General features: G+C 30.6%; 1 protein-coding gene across 2 annotated transcripts; it reads left to right on the top strand.

Annotated features, from left to right (window-relative positions):
- The first annotated feature begins 1,418 nt into the window (after nucleotides 1-1,418).
- LOC112285391 (protein DAMAGED DNA-BINDING 2) lies at nucleotides 1,419-6,889 on the top strand. Of its 2 annotated transcripts, none has more exons than XM_090252552.1 (11): nucleotides 1,419-1,604; nucleotides 1,967-2,227; nucleotides 2,799-2,889; nucleotides 3,190-3,317; nucleotides 3,489-3,611; nucleotides 3,832-3,920; nucleotides 4,125-4,245; nucleotides 4,377-4,468; nucleotides 4,585-4,714; nucleotides 4,945-5,390; nucleotides 5,689-6,889. In XM_090252552.1, exons 1-11 carry the CDS (start codon nucleotides 1,575-1,577, stop codon nucleotides 6,236-6,238), a joined length of 2,061 nt encoding a protein of 686 aa, XP_090108678.1. In that variant the 5' UTR covers nucleotides 1,419-1,574; the 3' UTR covers nucleotides 6,239-6,889. The 2 variants fall into 2 exon arrangements, with proteins under 2 accessions (XP_090108678.1, XP_024381946.1); XM_024526178.3 differs by having other exon boundaries at nucleotides 1,477-1,604; nucleotides 1,871-2,227.
- The last annotated feature ends 10,121 nt before the right edge of the window (nucleotides 6,890-17,010 follow it).

Genomic DNA, 17,010 nt, shown 5'->3' with positions numbered 1-17,010 from the left:
GAACATAAGCTTTATGAAACATGAGTCTAAGAGTTTGGCAAAATAATATAGATAAATATAGAATTTTATATCTTAGCAATTGTTCTTAGATATAATTTAGACCCCAAAAATATAAGTGTAGTTGGAATGTGTATTTTTGTTGCACCCCATAATAAATACTTAGTAGAAAATGCAGACTCTCTTATGCCATCACATAAATCTACTGTTTATCTTTAAGAATGTAGCAATTTATTTTATTAATACTGATAATGTTCATATGTCTAAATAATAAATATACTTGAATTTATAGAAGTGATTAGAATATAATAGAGTTGTCTTAAGGTAATTCATTATATTATAAAAGAGTATTAGCAAGATAAGATATAAATATATTGTAAAAATATTAATGATAATAAAAATAATTCAAACAAATATTTAGAATTGATTTTAAAAATTAAAATAACAACTATAATTTTTTAAAAATAATATTAATAAAAAATCATTAAAAAATTAATATCATATATATATATATATATATATATATATATATATATATATTAGAAAAAATATTTTATTATAGCTGTTGTAATAAAATTCCAAAGACAATAAATATTGACATATTTTTAATTTAAAATATATATATATATATATATATATATATATATATATATTTTTCTTATAGATTTTAAAAACATGTTCATGGACCAAATTTTAAAAACATGTTCATGTACATACTAAATATGTACATTCAATAAAATATATTAATATGCATAAGAAAAATTGTATGAAAGAACGACCTTTCATCCAAACAATCTCTCTTGCATCTCAAAACTCTTTACTTACTTATTTATTTGTAAATATACGAAATTCTCTTAAATAGAGCCCTAATTCAAGCATTCAAACCAGCCCTCCCTCATCCATCCATCCCCCAAACACATCCCCCTCCAACCCAACTAACAGAGACATCCATCCATGCACCCATCCATCCATTCAAACCACAAAACCCCATTCACACTAATGTCATCGCCGCTCCGTTCACACCGCGACTCGCTCCGCCATCGGCGCTCAAAGCTCGACGGCGCTGTGGAAGTGTCGCAGCCACATGACGTGAACAAATGTCGCGGGGGCACGCAGCAGCAACGAAGACAATGAGGAGGAGGATCGACGCTAGTACCTCTCTCATCGGGTGCCCAATTTAGCAGCGCACCCATTAACAACAACAACCCATAAAAGAAAGGCGGCGGAGGCAAGCGAGTAGCGTCGTAGAAAGATAAAAGAAAGATTGAAGAAGAAGTTGAAAGGGGTTCCGAAGCTTTCTCCTACTCTTCCTCTGCTCAGGGTTTTGGGGATTTGTTCCCTTGGGAAGCTTCTCACTGAAGCTACCTGAGACTCATGCTCCTCGCACAGCTTTTCATCGGCTCAGCTCAAGAATGCGGTGATTCTATCACATTCCCGCACCAGATTTTTCTCCCTTTTGTTTCTTTGGGTTGCGGCGGGCATGGACTTTGCTCATAACGGCCGTGATTGTCGGCAACTTGAGGCTGCCGGACAGAGGCGGGTCTTGGTCACGCACTTGCTTATCTGTTTCGTTGAAGATGCAATGTCGCTTTCGAATTCGTGTGCGGGTGAGTGGATCGGTGACTAGAGGAAGAGAGTCCGGGAATTAAGGTTGTTGTTTTGGAGCGGTGTCAAGTGTGCCAGTGAACGAGCGATTTTTTTCTTTTCCTTCCTTCCTGAGGGCATTGTTTTTTTTTTTTTTTTTTTTTTTTTTTTTTTGGGTGCGTTGTTGTTGTTGCTGTTGCTTTGTGGGTCTGTTATGTCTGGAGTGTTGTGAATTTGGTGGCTGTGGTGCGTTTGTGAGAATTTCGATTAAGCTGTGGGAGTGGTTTAGGAGAGCAAGTGTGGTGTTATTAGTCTTTGAGGGGGTAAAAAAAAAAAAAAAAAAAAAAAAAAAAAAATGACAATGACGAGGGCTGCAATGCGGAAGCGGATGGTGGTGGTGCAAAGAGAGAGTGATGCGGAAGAGTCGTCCGAGGAAGAGGAGGAGGAGGAGGAGGAGGAGGAGGAGTTTGTAGATTCAGATTACGAAGAGTCGAAGGATGTGGAAGATGAAGAAGCAGAGGGTGACGAGGGTGAGAATGCCGGAGGCGAGGAACATGAGGAGGAAGAGAATGAGGAAGAAGAGAAGAAACAGAAAAAGAGGAAAGCTCGCATCACAATCAGTCTGAAGGGCCAGAAAGTTTGCAAGGTTTGTTGAGTACATCCCTTGGCTTCCAAAGTTGTGATCAACGTTCTATGTAAAACGTACCTTCAGCTTGTAGCACAGATATAATGTAGCTCATCGTATGTTAATCATACTTGCTGACGGTGGAGTTTTAACATGTCTGTCCATCCGTGCTGATGGTGATGCACATACTCTTGTGGTATGGCTTGTCTACACGTATGTGCATTTTAAGGTTTTGACTGTGTAACAGTAGCGAAAACTTTAGCCTTTCTTGGAGAAACTGATACTGAGTTGAAGAGGACTTTTGGATCCCCTATATGATGCATGGTTTCTAAAGTCAAGGACGGGAATGTGTCGTTAGGACTGCCTGTGTGCTAGTATCTTGACGCTAATAGTACATCGTGTGGGCTGCCACGGTGGAAGAATGGTTGTTATCATGGTCCTTTGAAGATCCAATTTTCTTTGATGAGCTTGGATTTTCATGATCTGCTGATGATGCCCTGGTAGATAAGGCTTGTTCTTGTATCGAGAACATGTTATTGATAATCGATGGAAATCTTTATTTATTTATTTATTTATTTTTTGTGATTCACAGGTATGTAAGGCGAAAGACCATCAAGCTGGTTTTGTGGGTTCTGTGTACCTGGATTGTCCTAACAAGCCCTGTTACCTCTGCAAGAAACCGGGTCTGTATTCCTCACTTGTCATTCTTGTGTTTTTGAGATTATCCTGAGGAGCTTATGCTAGGATTTTCTTTTTTTCTTTTTTTTTGGGGGTCTAAGATGCTGCATATGTTCTTTGCGTCGTCTTTGTTAATCACTCGACTGTTGACTGGAATTCACTGTACGTATCTGCAGTGCTGCTGAGGGAATTGCCATTAGTACTACAGTGGTTATCTTGCAGACTTCGTGAAATACTAGTGGTTCAAACTTGCAGTTTGAAGACGGAGCTCGTTTGTATATGTATTTGAGTTTTCTATTGTGCAGGTCATACAACACTTACATGTCCGCATAGAATGGCAACGGAGCACGGGGTTGTTGCTGCTCCTCGCAGGCGGGCTTTAGGTCTTCTTGATTTCGTGCATGAGAGGCAATTTCGCAGCCACGTACCCACAGTAAGCTACCTCAGCGTCATATTCTCTGGAATGCCGCATTTTTGAAAGCAAAATGTCTTCATTGCGACATCCTTATACTTTTGTGCCCTCTCAGAGTTGAATTGGGTTTCTCTGAATTACAATCTTAGATAAAGCATGCATTTAAAGTTCTGCTTACGATTTATGAATCAGGTGCATCTGCCGCAAGCTATTCCGAACAAAGTGGACAGTGCAATTATTCGGCTGCACAGCCGGAGGGTGACGTATTTGGAGTTTCATCCGACGAAAGACAACATTTTAATTTCTGGCGACAAGGTGATCGCTTATTGACATATGACTATCTTTAACGCGTTGAATTCTGTGTTTAACCTCTGTTATGAGGATAAACTGTGATGAATTCTGACTTTTTATATTTTTTTTTTCATTGTTTTGTTTTTTGTTTTTTGTTTTTTTTTTTGTTTTTTGTTTTGAAATGCTAATTTATATTGTTTTTACTCTAAACTACACGTGATTGGGTGTGTCACGGGAATAACAGAGAGGTCAAGTAGGTATTTGGGACTTCGAGAAGGTTTTCAACAAAACGGTACATGAGAACATACATTGTGCTCTTGTGAACAATATCAAGTAAGGGACTCTTTGTAATATAATTGCTACCTTCCGTGGTTTAGAAGTGTTGGCCGTGCTGGTGCATTGTGTAATATTAGTCATTATATTATGTAGTGTAACTTAGATATTAAGATGTCCTGGATATGAGTACCTAGTCGTATCGAGTACCATCATCAATTCGCAATATTTCTAGTCAGATTTACCTGTAAGATATGTGTGCAGGTTCCATCCTTGGCAGGATGGTATGATGTACACAGCTTCTTCGGATGGGAAGGTTTGCTTTACGGATTTAGAGTCAGGAACATCCAATGAAGTCCTCGACCTTAATCCAGATGGATGGGCGGTACGTATTTTATGAACTGTTATGATCTGGAAGATGCCTCTCTATTGAAATTGAGCTCTGCACGTCAGTTCCAAATCAATTACGAGAATTTAGCAATGCTTGTGTTTATACATAGCTTGTATACTTTGCAGGGTCCTTCAACATGGCGGATGATTCATGCTATGGATCTCAACAACCAGAGAGAGTTGGCCTTAACGGCCGACAACTTTGGATTTCTATACCAGTAAGCTTTAAGTTTATTGCTTTGTCTTTTACTTACATGTCCGCAGGAATTTCAGGTCATTGTTTTTGGCGCCGTTGTAGTTGAATAATACCTTGGTAATGTTTATGTTTTCACAGGGTTGATACACGTGCCAACAAAGAGGTTGGGAAACCCACGGCCGTGCATAAGAAGGGCACCAAAGTGGTTGGCTTGCATTGTCATCCCATAGATCCTGATGTTTTCATTACATGTGGAAATGATCATATGGTGCGTGATTCTGCTGATTTGACTATTTTATTCACATCTCAGTGCACCTTATTCCAACTTTCTCTCTTCAAGTACACTGCTTAGAATTGACAATATGTATACAACATTTCTAGAAGATACAATTTTGAACATTTGATTTGGTTGGGAATCTTGTAGATAGACAGCTCAAATAAATGTTCACTTGCATTTTTATGCTCATAGTAAATTGTCTGTATTTATCGGATATGCAGGCAAGAATCTGGGATATGAGGATGCTAAGTCCTGACAATTGTTTAGCAACGCTCACTCATCCACGAGTGGTGAATTCCGCATATTTCAGCCCAATTACCGGAAACAAGATATTGACTACATGTATAGATAACCGCATCCGAGTCTGGGACAATATATGTTCTGATCTATCAGAACCCAGTCGCGAGATCGTGCACAGCCATAATTTCAATAGGTACATCACGGCCTTCAAAGCCGAGTGGGATCCTAAGGACCGCTCGGAATGTTTGATAGTGATTGGTCGCTACATAAGTGATGATTTTAATGGAGTGGCTTTGCATCCTATTGACTTTATCGACGTGAGCAACGGGCGGCTGGTGGAGCAAGTCTATGATCCCAGTATTACAACGATATGTACTGTGAATAAATTGCATCCAAGACTCGATTGCATGGCAACAGGAAGTTCTAGGTGAGTTTATCCTACAATAGAACAAGCGTTAGAGCTTGGTTATTGTTTATTTTAGAGCAGATGGTTATTTTACCACCATCATACCCCCCCGCTCCCACACACACACCAATTTTTCTAATTTCAACGCTAGGATTAATTTAATGGCATAAACCTGTAGTAAAGTGACTATGAATTGGACATGGTTCTAAATCCTTGCAAGTAATATCTTGGTAACATCTCCGTGTGCTATTCATGATTAATTTTTAGAAAACGTGTTGCCGCAAAGATATTCTAATTTTAGTGTTCTTTTCAATTGCAGGTCGCTGTTCATTTGGAGACCAAGAGATGCCAATGATGAGGTAACTGAACATGAGAATGCAACAACAGAGGTGAAGAAGACGGTCAAGATCCAGGTATATGAAGCTGATGGGGGCAAGGCAGGAAGAGCAAAAGGGAAGAAAAACGATGACGATGATGATGACGATTTTGCGATACTAAAGAAAAGAGCTGCTGCAAAAATGGCCAACGGGGCAGGTCCTTCCTCCGCCGTGAAAGAGAAGAGGAAAAGTATCACTGAGGATGAGGACAGCAGCCCTTCCTGCCCTGCGAAGGAGAGGAGTAGAAGAAAAAGCAACACAAGTGTTGAAGAAGAGGACAGCAGCCCTGGAACTGCGGAGAAGAAGAAAAGGAAAGATAAAGTGGAGGATGAAGACACTAGTCCCTCTTGCACAGTGAAGGAGAAGAGCAAAAGGAAAAGTAATCGTAAGGATGAGGACAGCGACAATGATTCTGAGCCTGACCCGCCTAAAGATATAGAACCTGCTACACCAGCAACAACAAGCGGGAGACAGTTGCGGAGGAGACGATAACTCCAAGATTTTGACATTTTACAACTTGTATTTGAAACCGAGGTTTGCGCAGTACGAATTCAAGGATTTACGTTCATTCACAGGAAGGGGCAACAGCTATCTCTGAAGAGAAGTTTTGGTCTCCTTATGCATGTCTCTTCTTTAGAAGATGGGGTGGCCGTGTTCTGATCTGGTCAACTGTACCAAGTTTCACTTGGACTGGGTGAAATATTTCTACTGCCAGACATTCAACCTTGTATTTCACTAGTTCCATAGATTCATCGCATGGCAGCAGACGTCCAGCATGCTCCTGAACCTAGCTCATGATGCAATTTTTGGTGGTTTTGGCAAATGTGAGGACATTGAAGCACAGGAAAGTTTGAGGGGATGAGGAAGAATTTGTGGGACTCATGCAAGATGTACAAAGAGTACGAGCAAATGAACCGAAATGCAACAATCGTTGCGAGGGGCACACTTGAGCTGGCAATGATCACCATCTCTGAACCCATAGAAAGTTTGGATGTATGGTGCTTTATCTGGCTTTGTGCTCGAAACACCTGGTGTAGCTTGTTGCTCGCTTCAGTTGTAGATTTTGATCTTTTGACAACCTCGGTTAGCGTTTGTGTTCATAAGCTCTAGGAGAAATGGAAGCATCCTTATTTTGTATTCGAATATCTTGTGCATGGAGTTTCACTTTCTGCTTGGGGATCAATGATACGAGTGTACACGTCAACGCTAAAGTACTAGATGAAGCCTAATGTTTGTTCCGGCCTTCGTGCCAAAGCTGATAGTCATCTCTATATTATATGCTGCAAATTCTCGGCAGGAATCCTGGCTAAAACACTTCATCCTTCCAATGTTCTCGTTGCTCACGAAACTTTTACATGATTCCTGAGTGGCATTGGTTTTCGAAGCTTTTGCTGTGCTGACACTTTCCGTGGTCCATTTTTTAACTTCTGAACTTTCTAGTAATAAATATTCTCATAACTAATGACGAACATTCTAATATCGGTATGCAGTTGCAACGCTGTAGGTGGAATCGATCCAGGATTGTATCAACAACTTGCAGGAGAGATCTGGGTGATTTCTCACTCCTATCTAATATTATTTCAGCAATGCTTTGAGGGCTTTGATTCCTGTTCCAGCTCAAGATCAGATTATAATGTGGACTTGGGCGTCATTGAAGTACCTTGTAACCTCCTTCAATGTTGATACTCGGTCACTGGTAAGGTGTTTTAAACCTTAACTTGCATATAATCGAATAAGAAAGTATAGTCATGTTCGGGGAGAAGTCTCTATCTGATTGGGAGAAAGGTCAAACTTATCGTTGTGGCCATTTTGACAATATCACAACATGAGAAAATGTCTTTCAAATAGCTAATCCAATATGATTATATAAATGAGATCATTCTTAAAAGTTGGATATTTCTTGTCAAATGGTCTGTTAATATCATATGTTTGTGAATCATATTTAGATTTCCACTTTTAATCTTTTAAATGGTTTTCTCCTCAGCAAATCTTACTAAGTATATACACAATCCTAAAGCATGTTGAAATGGTTGTTACAATAGAAACCACAACACCACTAATTTTAGACAATAATGTTTGTATCATGTGCATACTGAGTGTTATGAAGATTATACTTGTTTTAAAAAAAGAACAAAAGAAACTGGATGTTTTTTAAGAGATTCAAATTACACAATACTAAAACGTTTTCTCAATAGTGTTATAGATATAATTATGAATTCATTCTTAGTGCAATACATATACAAATAAAGAATAATTAACTTGCATATAAATCATAAGAGAAAGTATTGTTTATTTGAATAGTAAAATTTTAAAATATTTGACTAAAAAATTCTAAAATATAATATAATATCATGTGCTATACATGTTTGTTTGGTTGTCTGTTTGTTTGCTTTTATTCTTTTCATCTTCTTGAAAATAAGTTCAGGGAACTAAAAACAAGAAATCAGAAGTTAAATTTTTGAATATGTACTTATAAAAATATATAAGTTTTGTTTTATACAGTTTTGAAACTACTTACAGAACTATTCTAAAAGTATATGGTCATCAAAACAATGATACTTCTATTATTAGTTTTTCCTATCATGTCATGGTTTTAGTACAATATAATTGCAATTTAATTAATTAATTCGTTATTTTGAATTACACATATTAAAAATCATAGTATTATTAAAATACAAAAGAATGTTTTCCAAAAGACTTAATCTTTTGTAAAACAACTTAAGTCTCTAAGTGAATAGTTATTTTTTAATTTTTTAAACAACACATTTTGTTAATGTTTATTTTTTTAAATTAATGTGTTGTGTTATTTGTTTTTTTTTTATTTTGTTTTAGTTTCTATTTAAAATAAAAAATAAATGAACATTATAATTCCTTTATTGTTAGAAAATTTGAAGTAAAGTTATTTTTTTTAAATAAGAATATAGGTACAAAAAAAAAAAAAAAAATACAAACAATTAATACTTCAAAATTAAAACTAATTATATTAGATTTTCTATTAACTTATAAAATTTTATTGCATAATATATTTTTATGATAGTTTATTCTTTAAAATCATCACTTATATTTTATTTTGTATAGACTATTTTATATTATTCTGTAGTATTTATAAATTATTTGGAATAATTTTTTATTTTTTTATTAGTATTATTATAATTATTTTGTAGGTCTATGTACATTTGATATGTTGAATAAATTTTAGTTATATTTGAATAAGTTGAATAACCTCTAATTTAGAATATTTTGTATTGAATTTTTTTTGAGACAAGAAATTAAAAGAAATTATATTTTTTGGAGTTATTAGCTATTAGAGCCTATAATTTCCTTACATTGAAGAATTGACTATTAAAACATGTAGTTTCTATAAGCCTATAATATACCTGAATAGTTGCAAAAAAACTAAATCAAAATGTATTCATTCTAATCCTCTAATTCTTAATTAACTAAATGAAGATCAATTCTTGTTGCATTTTTATGCACTACTATAATTTGTTTTATATTAAAGCAATTTATGATAATCTAATCTAATATTATTTACTATATTTTGAAATAAAATTTATATACAATATCATTTATTGATCATCTACTATTGCTCATTGCACTACTTACATCAAGATTTATTAATCTCACATATTCTTTTGTCACAACTTTATAATTCAATAGAAAAAACCAAATATAAATATTTTATTTTATTTATTTTTTTTTATTTTTTTTATTAGGACAATAAAACATCTCATACAAAGATCTATTGAACACTGTGGTAACTTCAACTCTTAGGCTTAAAACTTGGACACCTTCATTTGAATTGCTAACTACAAAAGTACTATTTATTATTGAAATTCATGTATAATTCAATTCATGTTTATATGGCAATAGATGGTGCACATGGAAAAAATATTCTTCTTCTACATAGATATTCATATTTTGCTTTACAAAATCACCAATTAAAATTTTGGATTTTGTACAATTATTGAACCACAAATAACAAGAATTTGGTGTTGACATTGGTTGGATTTGATTGTGAATGATCCTTTTGATTAGTTGCTTGTAAAGGTATAACTACAAATGCCATGCTGGATTTTCATTCTATAGGCCCTAAGATTAACGTGGAATCTATTAATTTTTAAATTTGATCTTTTTTATTAGAAATCTTTAATGAAAATGGATTGAAATGATGTTCATTAAGTGGTATTAATAAATGCAAGCAAATCAACTCTTACTTATATAATAAATTGATATATATATATATATATATATATATATATAGAGAGAGAGAGAGAGAGAGAATTTTTAAATTGATCCAAGCAATTACTGAATCAACTCACCTATCCTAACCATAATCAAATAATTTTCCAATGTTCAATTTGTAGAAGTTGAAAATAAATGAAAAAATGGTTGAATCTGCAACTAAGGATGATAGATGGATTAATTTATTAAATATAAGGATCAATTTAACAATCCTTTAGATAGATAGATAAATATATATATATATATATATAAATATAAATATATATAAATATAAATATATATAAATATATATAAATATATATAAAATAAAATAAAATAAAAATTTAACCTTAGAAATAACACATTATGAACAAAAATATATTAGAAGTAATTTGCAACAATTGTTGTGAGAAGTATTAAGACTAGTATATACAAAATATTTTTGGGCCAAGAATGAATATGGAATATTATTTGAAAAGATAAATAAAATATTCATAGACTGATTTGACGATGTGCACACAAAAACAGATGCACATATCAATATATAAAGCTTTTTGAAATGATTATTATTATTATCATTATAAATAACTTATTTATAATAATTAAAAAATATTATATAATTAATTTTATAAAATTATTTCAAACAAGATCTGACATGTATCAAAGACATGAATTTTAAAAAATGGGGTGGCATTTGTTGACCAAGTTTCTAACCTACCAATCAACTACAAACATGTATAAAGTCAAAACCACGTCTATGACACTTGTAAGAAGCTTTTCTAGAAAATATTATAAAATTTATTTATTTTTACCTACTACTACTTAATCATATAAGTAATTATTGGAATAAATACGTATGTCTGTGACATTACCATTCCTTCTAGAAATGAGTTCCACAAAGAGCAATTATCGTCTTTTATAAATCTTGCTTTTCTTCATCGTGGTTTTGATAGATGTCATTCATAAAAAGTCTCAATCTTCTTTATTGCATTTGCAAGATTTTTTGCCAGCTGTCATGTACATTCACTAATATCATATCCATACCAATGAATAAGATATTTTAATCTATTTTGGTGCCATCTTGAATTTAAGACTTCTTCTACTTCAAACTCTTGATTATTATCCACTTCTAGAAGAAGGGGTGGCATTTTTCTTCTTGAAATATTTATTGTCTTACATAGCTCAAAAAAAACATGTCGAATAGGACATGGATATTCATAAAGTCAAGTAGATATAATTGATAAGCAATAAAATTGACTTATTCATAAATAAGAAAAGATCTAAACCTATGATAGTCCAACTTATCAGAGAGATAAGTAATCTTGATATTACAACAAAGTAATCATACCTTGTCATCTATATTAAATTATGGTTGTTTCTTGCAATAAGCATCCATTTTGATCTTTTGTTGTTCTTGAACTTCATTTAATTGTGCCTTCATTATTGCATATAGCTGTGACAAATAATTTATTAAATCTTTTATTGTAAGATTATTAATTTTTAAAAAGCCAAAAATATCAAATCATAGATGATAATTATAATTGGAAAAAAAAATGTTTGTTGAGTAAAAGAATGTTTTAAATTATTATACGTAAACTCTGTCAATGGCAAAAGAATTGTCTAATTATCTTGATGATAATAGATAATATACCTCAAATACTACTCCAAAACTTGATTTATCTATTTTATTTGTCCATCAATTTAAAGATGAAAAGCCAAACATAGTTTTATATGCACTTTCAATATCTCAAAAAGTATTTTCTATAATCTTTATATGAATTGTATCTTTTTATCTGATATAATATCTTTTAGTAATCTATGATAGTAATAGATGTTATTAAGAAATTTTTTTTTTTTTTTTTTTACCTAAAATAGATTTTTTCTATAATAAAAAATATACCATTTTGGTGAAGCAATCTATAATCACAAACATAGAGTTATATGAACTTGAATTTAGAACTTCTATAATAAAATCTATAGAAATAAAAAAAAAAAAAATAGTTGTTTTGGAATAGGCAATAGTTAGAGAAGTCTATAGAATTGATGACAAGGAGTTTTTGATCTTAAGCAAATATCACATGACTATATAAAGTCTTTCATAACCTTCTACATTTGTAGCCATCAAAAATCTTTGAATATAAGTTCTAAAGTCTTATTATATTTAAAATATTCTATCCTTAGAAAGTATTAATGTGATTATATATATATATATATATATATATATATATATATCTTTTTGTTTCTATATAAGCAACAATTAAAATAGAATAGATTATTTTTAAACTCAAACTTGAAAGTATCATGAGACTTAAAAAAATATTCTTGATATCATAAATAAGAAAATTAGAAGACATAATTGACTGAATTTTCTTAATAAAAATTTAATCAATAGCCAATATTGATTTTATTGCTCAAAGATGAAATTGCTCAAGCTTCAAGAAAACCATTCTTTATTGATCAAAAGTTGCATCTTCTTCTTTTAATACAAAATAAGAATGTCTAGAAAATATATTTCACAAACCTTACTGTTTTTCAGATTGATATGTAAACTTAAAATCAAATCTTGATAATGACATATTTCAATAAGTTTGGTGATAATTCAATATCTATGCTGATATGAAGTACTCAAGGTTCTTATCATTTGTGTATATAATGATTAGATTAGAAGCATTGTCTATATAATGGTGTTATTCTTAAAAGAATCTACAATTGTAAGAAATTTCAGTATTATGGATTTTGTAGTTGATCTTTATTGTTGAAAATATCTTAGAGAGAAAAGCTACTAGATAGAATTTGTTATTTGCTCCTATCACATCCAAGGAAAAATTTGACAAATTTATTTTCATGAAAAATGCCTTAGAAAAGTCAATATAAGAATTTTTTCTTCAAAACATGAAGCAATACTTTGCCTTCTTTACTCCACTCAAGCTTCTTTAATAAGTCAAATGTGTAAGTAGGGTTGCAACTTGAAAAAAGTTTTTTATGAAGATTTGATAGTAATTGGCAAAGCCCCAAAAATATTACACATCTTTTATTGCTCTTGAAATCTTCCAATTTATGATAGTCTAGATCTTTGTCGGATCCATTATCAATCCTTCTTTGGAAATGGTGTATCCTAAAAATTCAATTTTAGTAGTATGGATTACACACTTTTCTATCTTAGTATATAATCCTACATCTTTAAATTTTTATAACACTCAAAAAACATGAAGTTCATGTTCTTTTATGTTTTTAGAATAGATTAGAATGTCATATAACTAACAAACAATAAAATTATCAAAAAACTCACAAAACATATCATTCATGAGATATTAAAAAGCCGTTGGTATGTTTATAAATCCAAAAGATATCTTCTTTACAAGTAAGATAGGAGCTCTTGTTGGAGATTTTGAATGGTGTATGAAGTTCTTTGTCAAATTTTCATCAATGTATTCATTGACTACAGTCAACTCATTTTGAAATAAGCTGTAGATTGATCCAAATGGTGATTGACCTCCTTCTTACAAATCAATGGAACAATCATACTATCCATGTTTTAGAAGAATATGTGCATTCTTTTTTTCAAAGATGTCCTAGAAAAATTGATACTAGTTAGAAATAATATTTGATGTCTTTCCACCATTAGAAATGGATGTGGCATATATAGCAAAAGATGATCCTTCTTTTGTTGCATGCATGAAAGCTCTTGCACCTACCAATAAAAGTTTGGACGCATTAGACTTACATATTTCTACTTGATTAATGGAATTTTGAATAAAATTAGAAGAAAAAATAAGTTTATAAGAAATTTAATCTTTTTGAGGTTATATATTTTTAATCATGATAATCTCAAAATAATTGAGTTGAAAAGAGATCTTATCGTATTAAATATTTTTATACTATTATGATATTTAATAATTATATTTAAAGAAAAAATCTCATAGATAATATCTCTAAAAGACACCAAACAACCATCTATGAGTTCTATATGTACAAATTTGATTTTCTTGATTAAATATATTTTTTTATTTTTTGATAAAATCTTTGTCTATGACATAGGTAGAGGCTTCTAAATCTAATAAAAAAGACTTTATGATTTTTAGGTCTTAAACATACATTTATGGTAAAATAAGGTGAGAGAACTAAGAAGAGAATAAAATCTTTATTAGGTGTTGCATATGATATGAGCCACATAATTCTTATTATAATTGAAGAAAATTATTTTCTGACAATTATTTTCTTTGGAAATTTTACTCTTTATTTTATAATTGTGTTGCTTCTTTGGACAATGTTAGCAATGTGTTTAGCTTCTCTACAATAGAAGCATAAATCTTCTTAATAATGTGAAGTATTTTCTTGCTCAATGAAAGATTTAAAATCTAGTACATCAATTTGCATTGATTTTGGTGTTAATAAATAGGTTTTGAAAGCTTAAGAGCTGCCATCATTACTTGAATTATTCCTCTCTTGCTAAAACTTTGTTTTTGACATCTTTTAAATAGTTAATTGTTACATGCAATAGCTTGAGCGATAAATTATTTTTAAAAATCTATTTTTGATATTATTATTAATAAATATTTGACATTATCCTATAATCTATATTAATATTAATTAATGAGGGCTTTTTCATTCCAATCCATGATGTGAAGCAAGGTTTTTGAATTCAATAGCAAATATGATGGCTGATCATAATCTTTGTTGTAAAAATAAGAGCTTAGTCTCTATTATTTTTTTTTTATCACTTTTTCTAAATTTAATCGTAAATACTTTTTAAAATATATTCAAATCATAAAAAAATCATGAATTCTTTTCTTTCAAAGATACAAACCAAAAGAGAGTACTTCTAAAAAAAAGACACTTATGAACCCAACTTAAATAAATCCATTGATGTATTAGAAAAGATTCAATCTTTAATAGAGCTTAACTTGTTATAAAAATCCTTGAAATTTTGATTTTGTTCCATCAAAATTCTTGAGCATACTAATCTTTGGCTCCCTTATGCTTATAAGAGCAAGAGTTTTTGAATTTAATTGTGTGGTTAATTTACTTATTTTTTTCAATTGCACAATTTTTTGGCATAGATTTTGAACTTCTTCTATAGGTATAGGAATGCTACTTCCATACTTAGTATTGGTGATACCTGAAATTTCCATCATAAGAGTGTAGACAAGCTCGTGAAGATTTGTAATAGTTACAAATCTATTCTCACTTTTGTGAAGTATAGCATCCATGATTTTTCTTTCTATTTCAATTAAGTTAGTAAATTCACTAGTCAAATTTGAAGAAGGTAATCCTTAATCTTTAACATCAAATAAAAGTTTCTACAAAAAATAATGATTTGCCATCTAAAAAAAAAATCAGTGTTAAAAAATTAAACTGTTTGTTTAAAGGTAGATAATCCACAACCTTCAAAACACAACAACAAAAGTGGGATAATCCACTCACTTCTAAAACAAGGCAAGAATAATGAGTTAGCACTCTTGATAAAATATCAAGGATATGAATCTCAAAGAAAGAATACTCAACATATGCTTATGTTACTCAAAAAGATTAGAAAGTCACTCAAAGATGGTAATATATTGAACTACAATGAGTATTATCAAAGATAAGAAGATTAGAAAGTTTTGAAATAAGACTAAAGACTAAAAAGGCATTGATAGGAATAAAGAAGACTACATTCTTGCGTCCATATATACTATCTAACTAGGAACTACACGACAATGTTCTATAGGACCTCCAACACATGTTGACTTTATGAAACATATATCTTAATTTACGAGGCAAGTTTTTTATATGTTAAATATGTGAAACATTATTATTTGTTATTTTTTAAAAATAAATTAAGAAATAAATATTAGAATAGACTATATAATAACTATTGACTACCATTGAATGAGAGCTTTCTTATTTGTTCAAATTGAATGTAACAAATGCATGCAATACTTATTTATATAAGAAATTCATTATAAAATTAAATTAAATTTATAATAATAATAATAATTATTATTAAATTATTTATATTTTATATAAATAAAATACATGGTCTTTGAATTTTTTTAAGTTTTTTTGAATAAATGTGTGTTATAATTTTATTTTATCTTTTTTGTGTAAAGATATTAATATTTATTTTAATACATTTAATTTTTTTGAAATATATTATATAATTAAATTCATTATAGTAGATTTTTATTTTAATAATATATTAAATATAAAAAATATAAAAATATTATTTAATAAATTTTAATATTATTTAATATCATTAAATAAATTTATTTATTTAATATTATTTTTTAAAATAAACTTATTAAATAATATTTAATAAATTTGTTTCAAAAAATCTATAAATAGTATTCTTACTTTGAATGAATCTAATTTTATATATTCTATAAATAATTATCAATAAAAATGAAATGTATCACTAAAAATGTCTATAGAGTGTATTTTACAAAAAACATTAAAATTTTGATTCTATCCAACATTTTCATAGTTATATGCTTCATCTTGTTCTAAAAACAAAAAACAAAACAAAACAAAACAAAAAAAAAAAATTAGTAAAAAAAAACAAATGTTTTAACATCAAAAACTTTACGCTAGTTTTTTTTATTTATATATTTGCACATGCACACGCATGTACATTAATAATTTGAAACAGACTTAGTTCAATCTTAGTTTTTGTTTGTATGGGAAAAGAGACTTGCTCCAATGCATTGAATTGATTATTAATAAAGGTGAAATAAACACAATTGCATATATAATGGGCAAAGAAATGTTAAATGTTCTTTGCTAACAAAAAAGAAGAAGAAGCTTGGAGCAAATCTTTATCTACAAACCTATATTTACATCTATATCTACACATTACAAATCTTCACCTATACATCTACAAGTTAGTTAGAACTTACTATAGTAACTCCACAATCCACACATCAAGTCTCTTTGAGGTGGGCATGGTGTAGCTAACAAGAACCAAAAGCATATTTTGTACCATGTACAAAAACTATCACAAGTAAAGTAACAAATAAACTTTTCTTTGACAATATTTATTTCTATTATTAAAAACATAA

Source organism: Physcomitrium patens, chromosome 8 (assembly GCF_059467195.1).
Source record: "Physcomitrium patens ecotype Gransden chromosome 8, ASM5946719v1, whole genome shotgun sequence".
NCBI lineage: Eukaryota > Viridiplantae > Streptophyta > Bryopsida > Funariales > Funariaceae > Physcomitrium > Physcomitrium patens.
The sequence above is the reverse complement of the archived record's forward strand: the minus strand, read 5'-3'. Positions and strand labels throughout refer to the sequence as shown.

What these genes read in the sequence shown, in the direction of transcription:
- LOC112285391 (XM_090252552.1), top strand. Translation starts at nt 1,575, where the DNA reads ATGCAATGTCGCTTTCGAATTCGTGTGCGG. An exon ending in GCTTTCGAATTCGTGTGCGG is followed by an intron (nt 1,605 to 1,966) that starts GTGAGTGGATCG and finishes GCAATGCGGAAG; the next exon opens with CGGATGGTGGTGGTGCAAAG. An exon ending in TTAATCCAGATGGATGGGCG is followed by an intron (nt 4,246 to 4,376) that starts GTACGTATTTTA and finishes TATACTTTGCAG; the next exon opens with GGTCCTTCAACATGGCGGAT.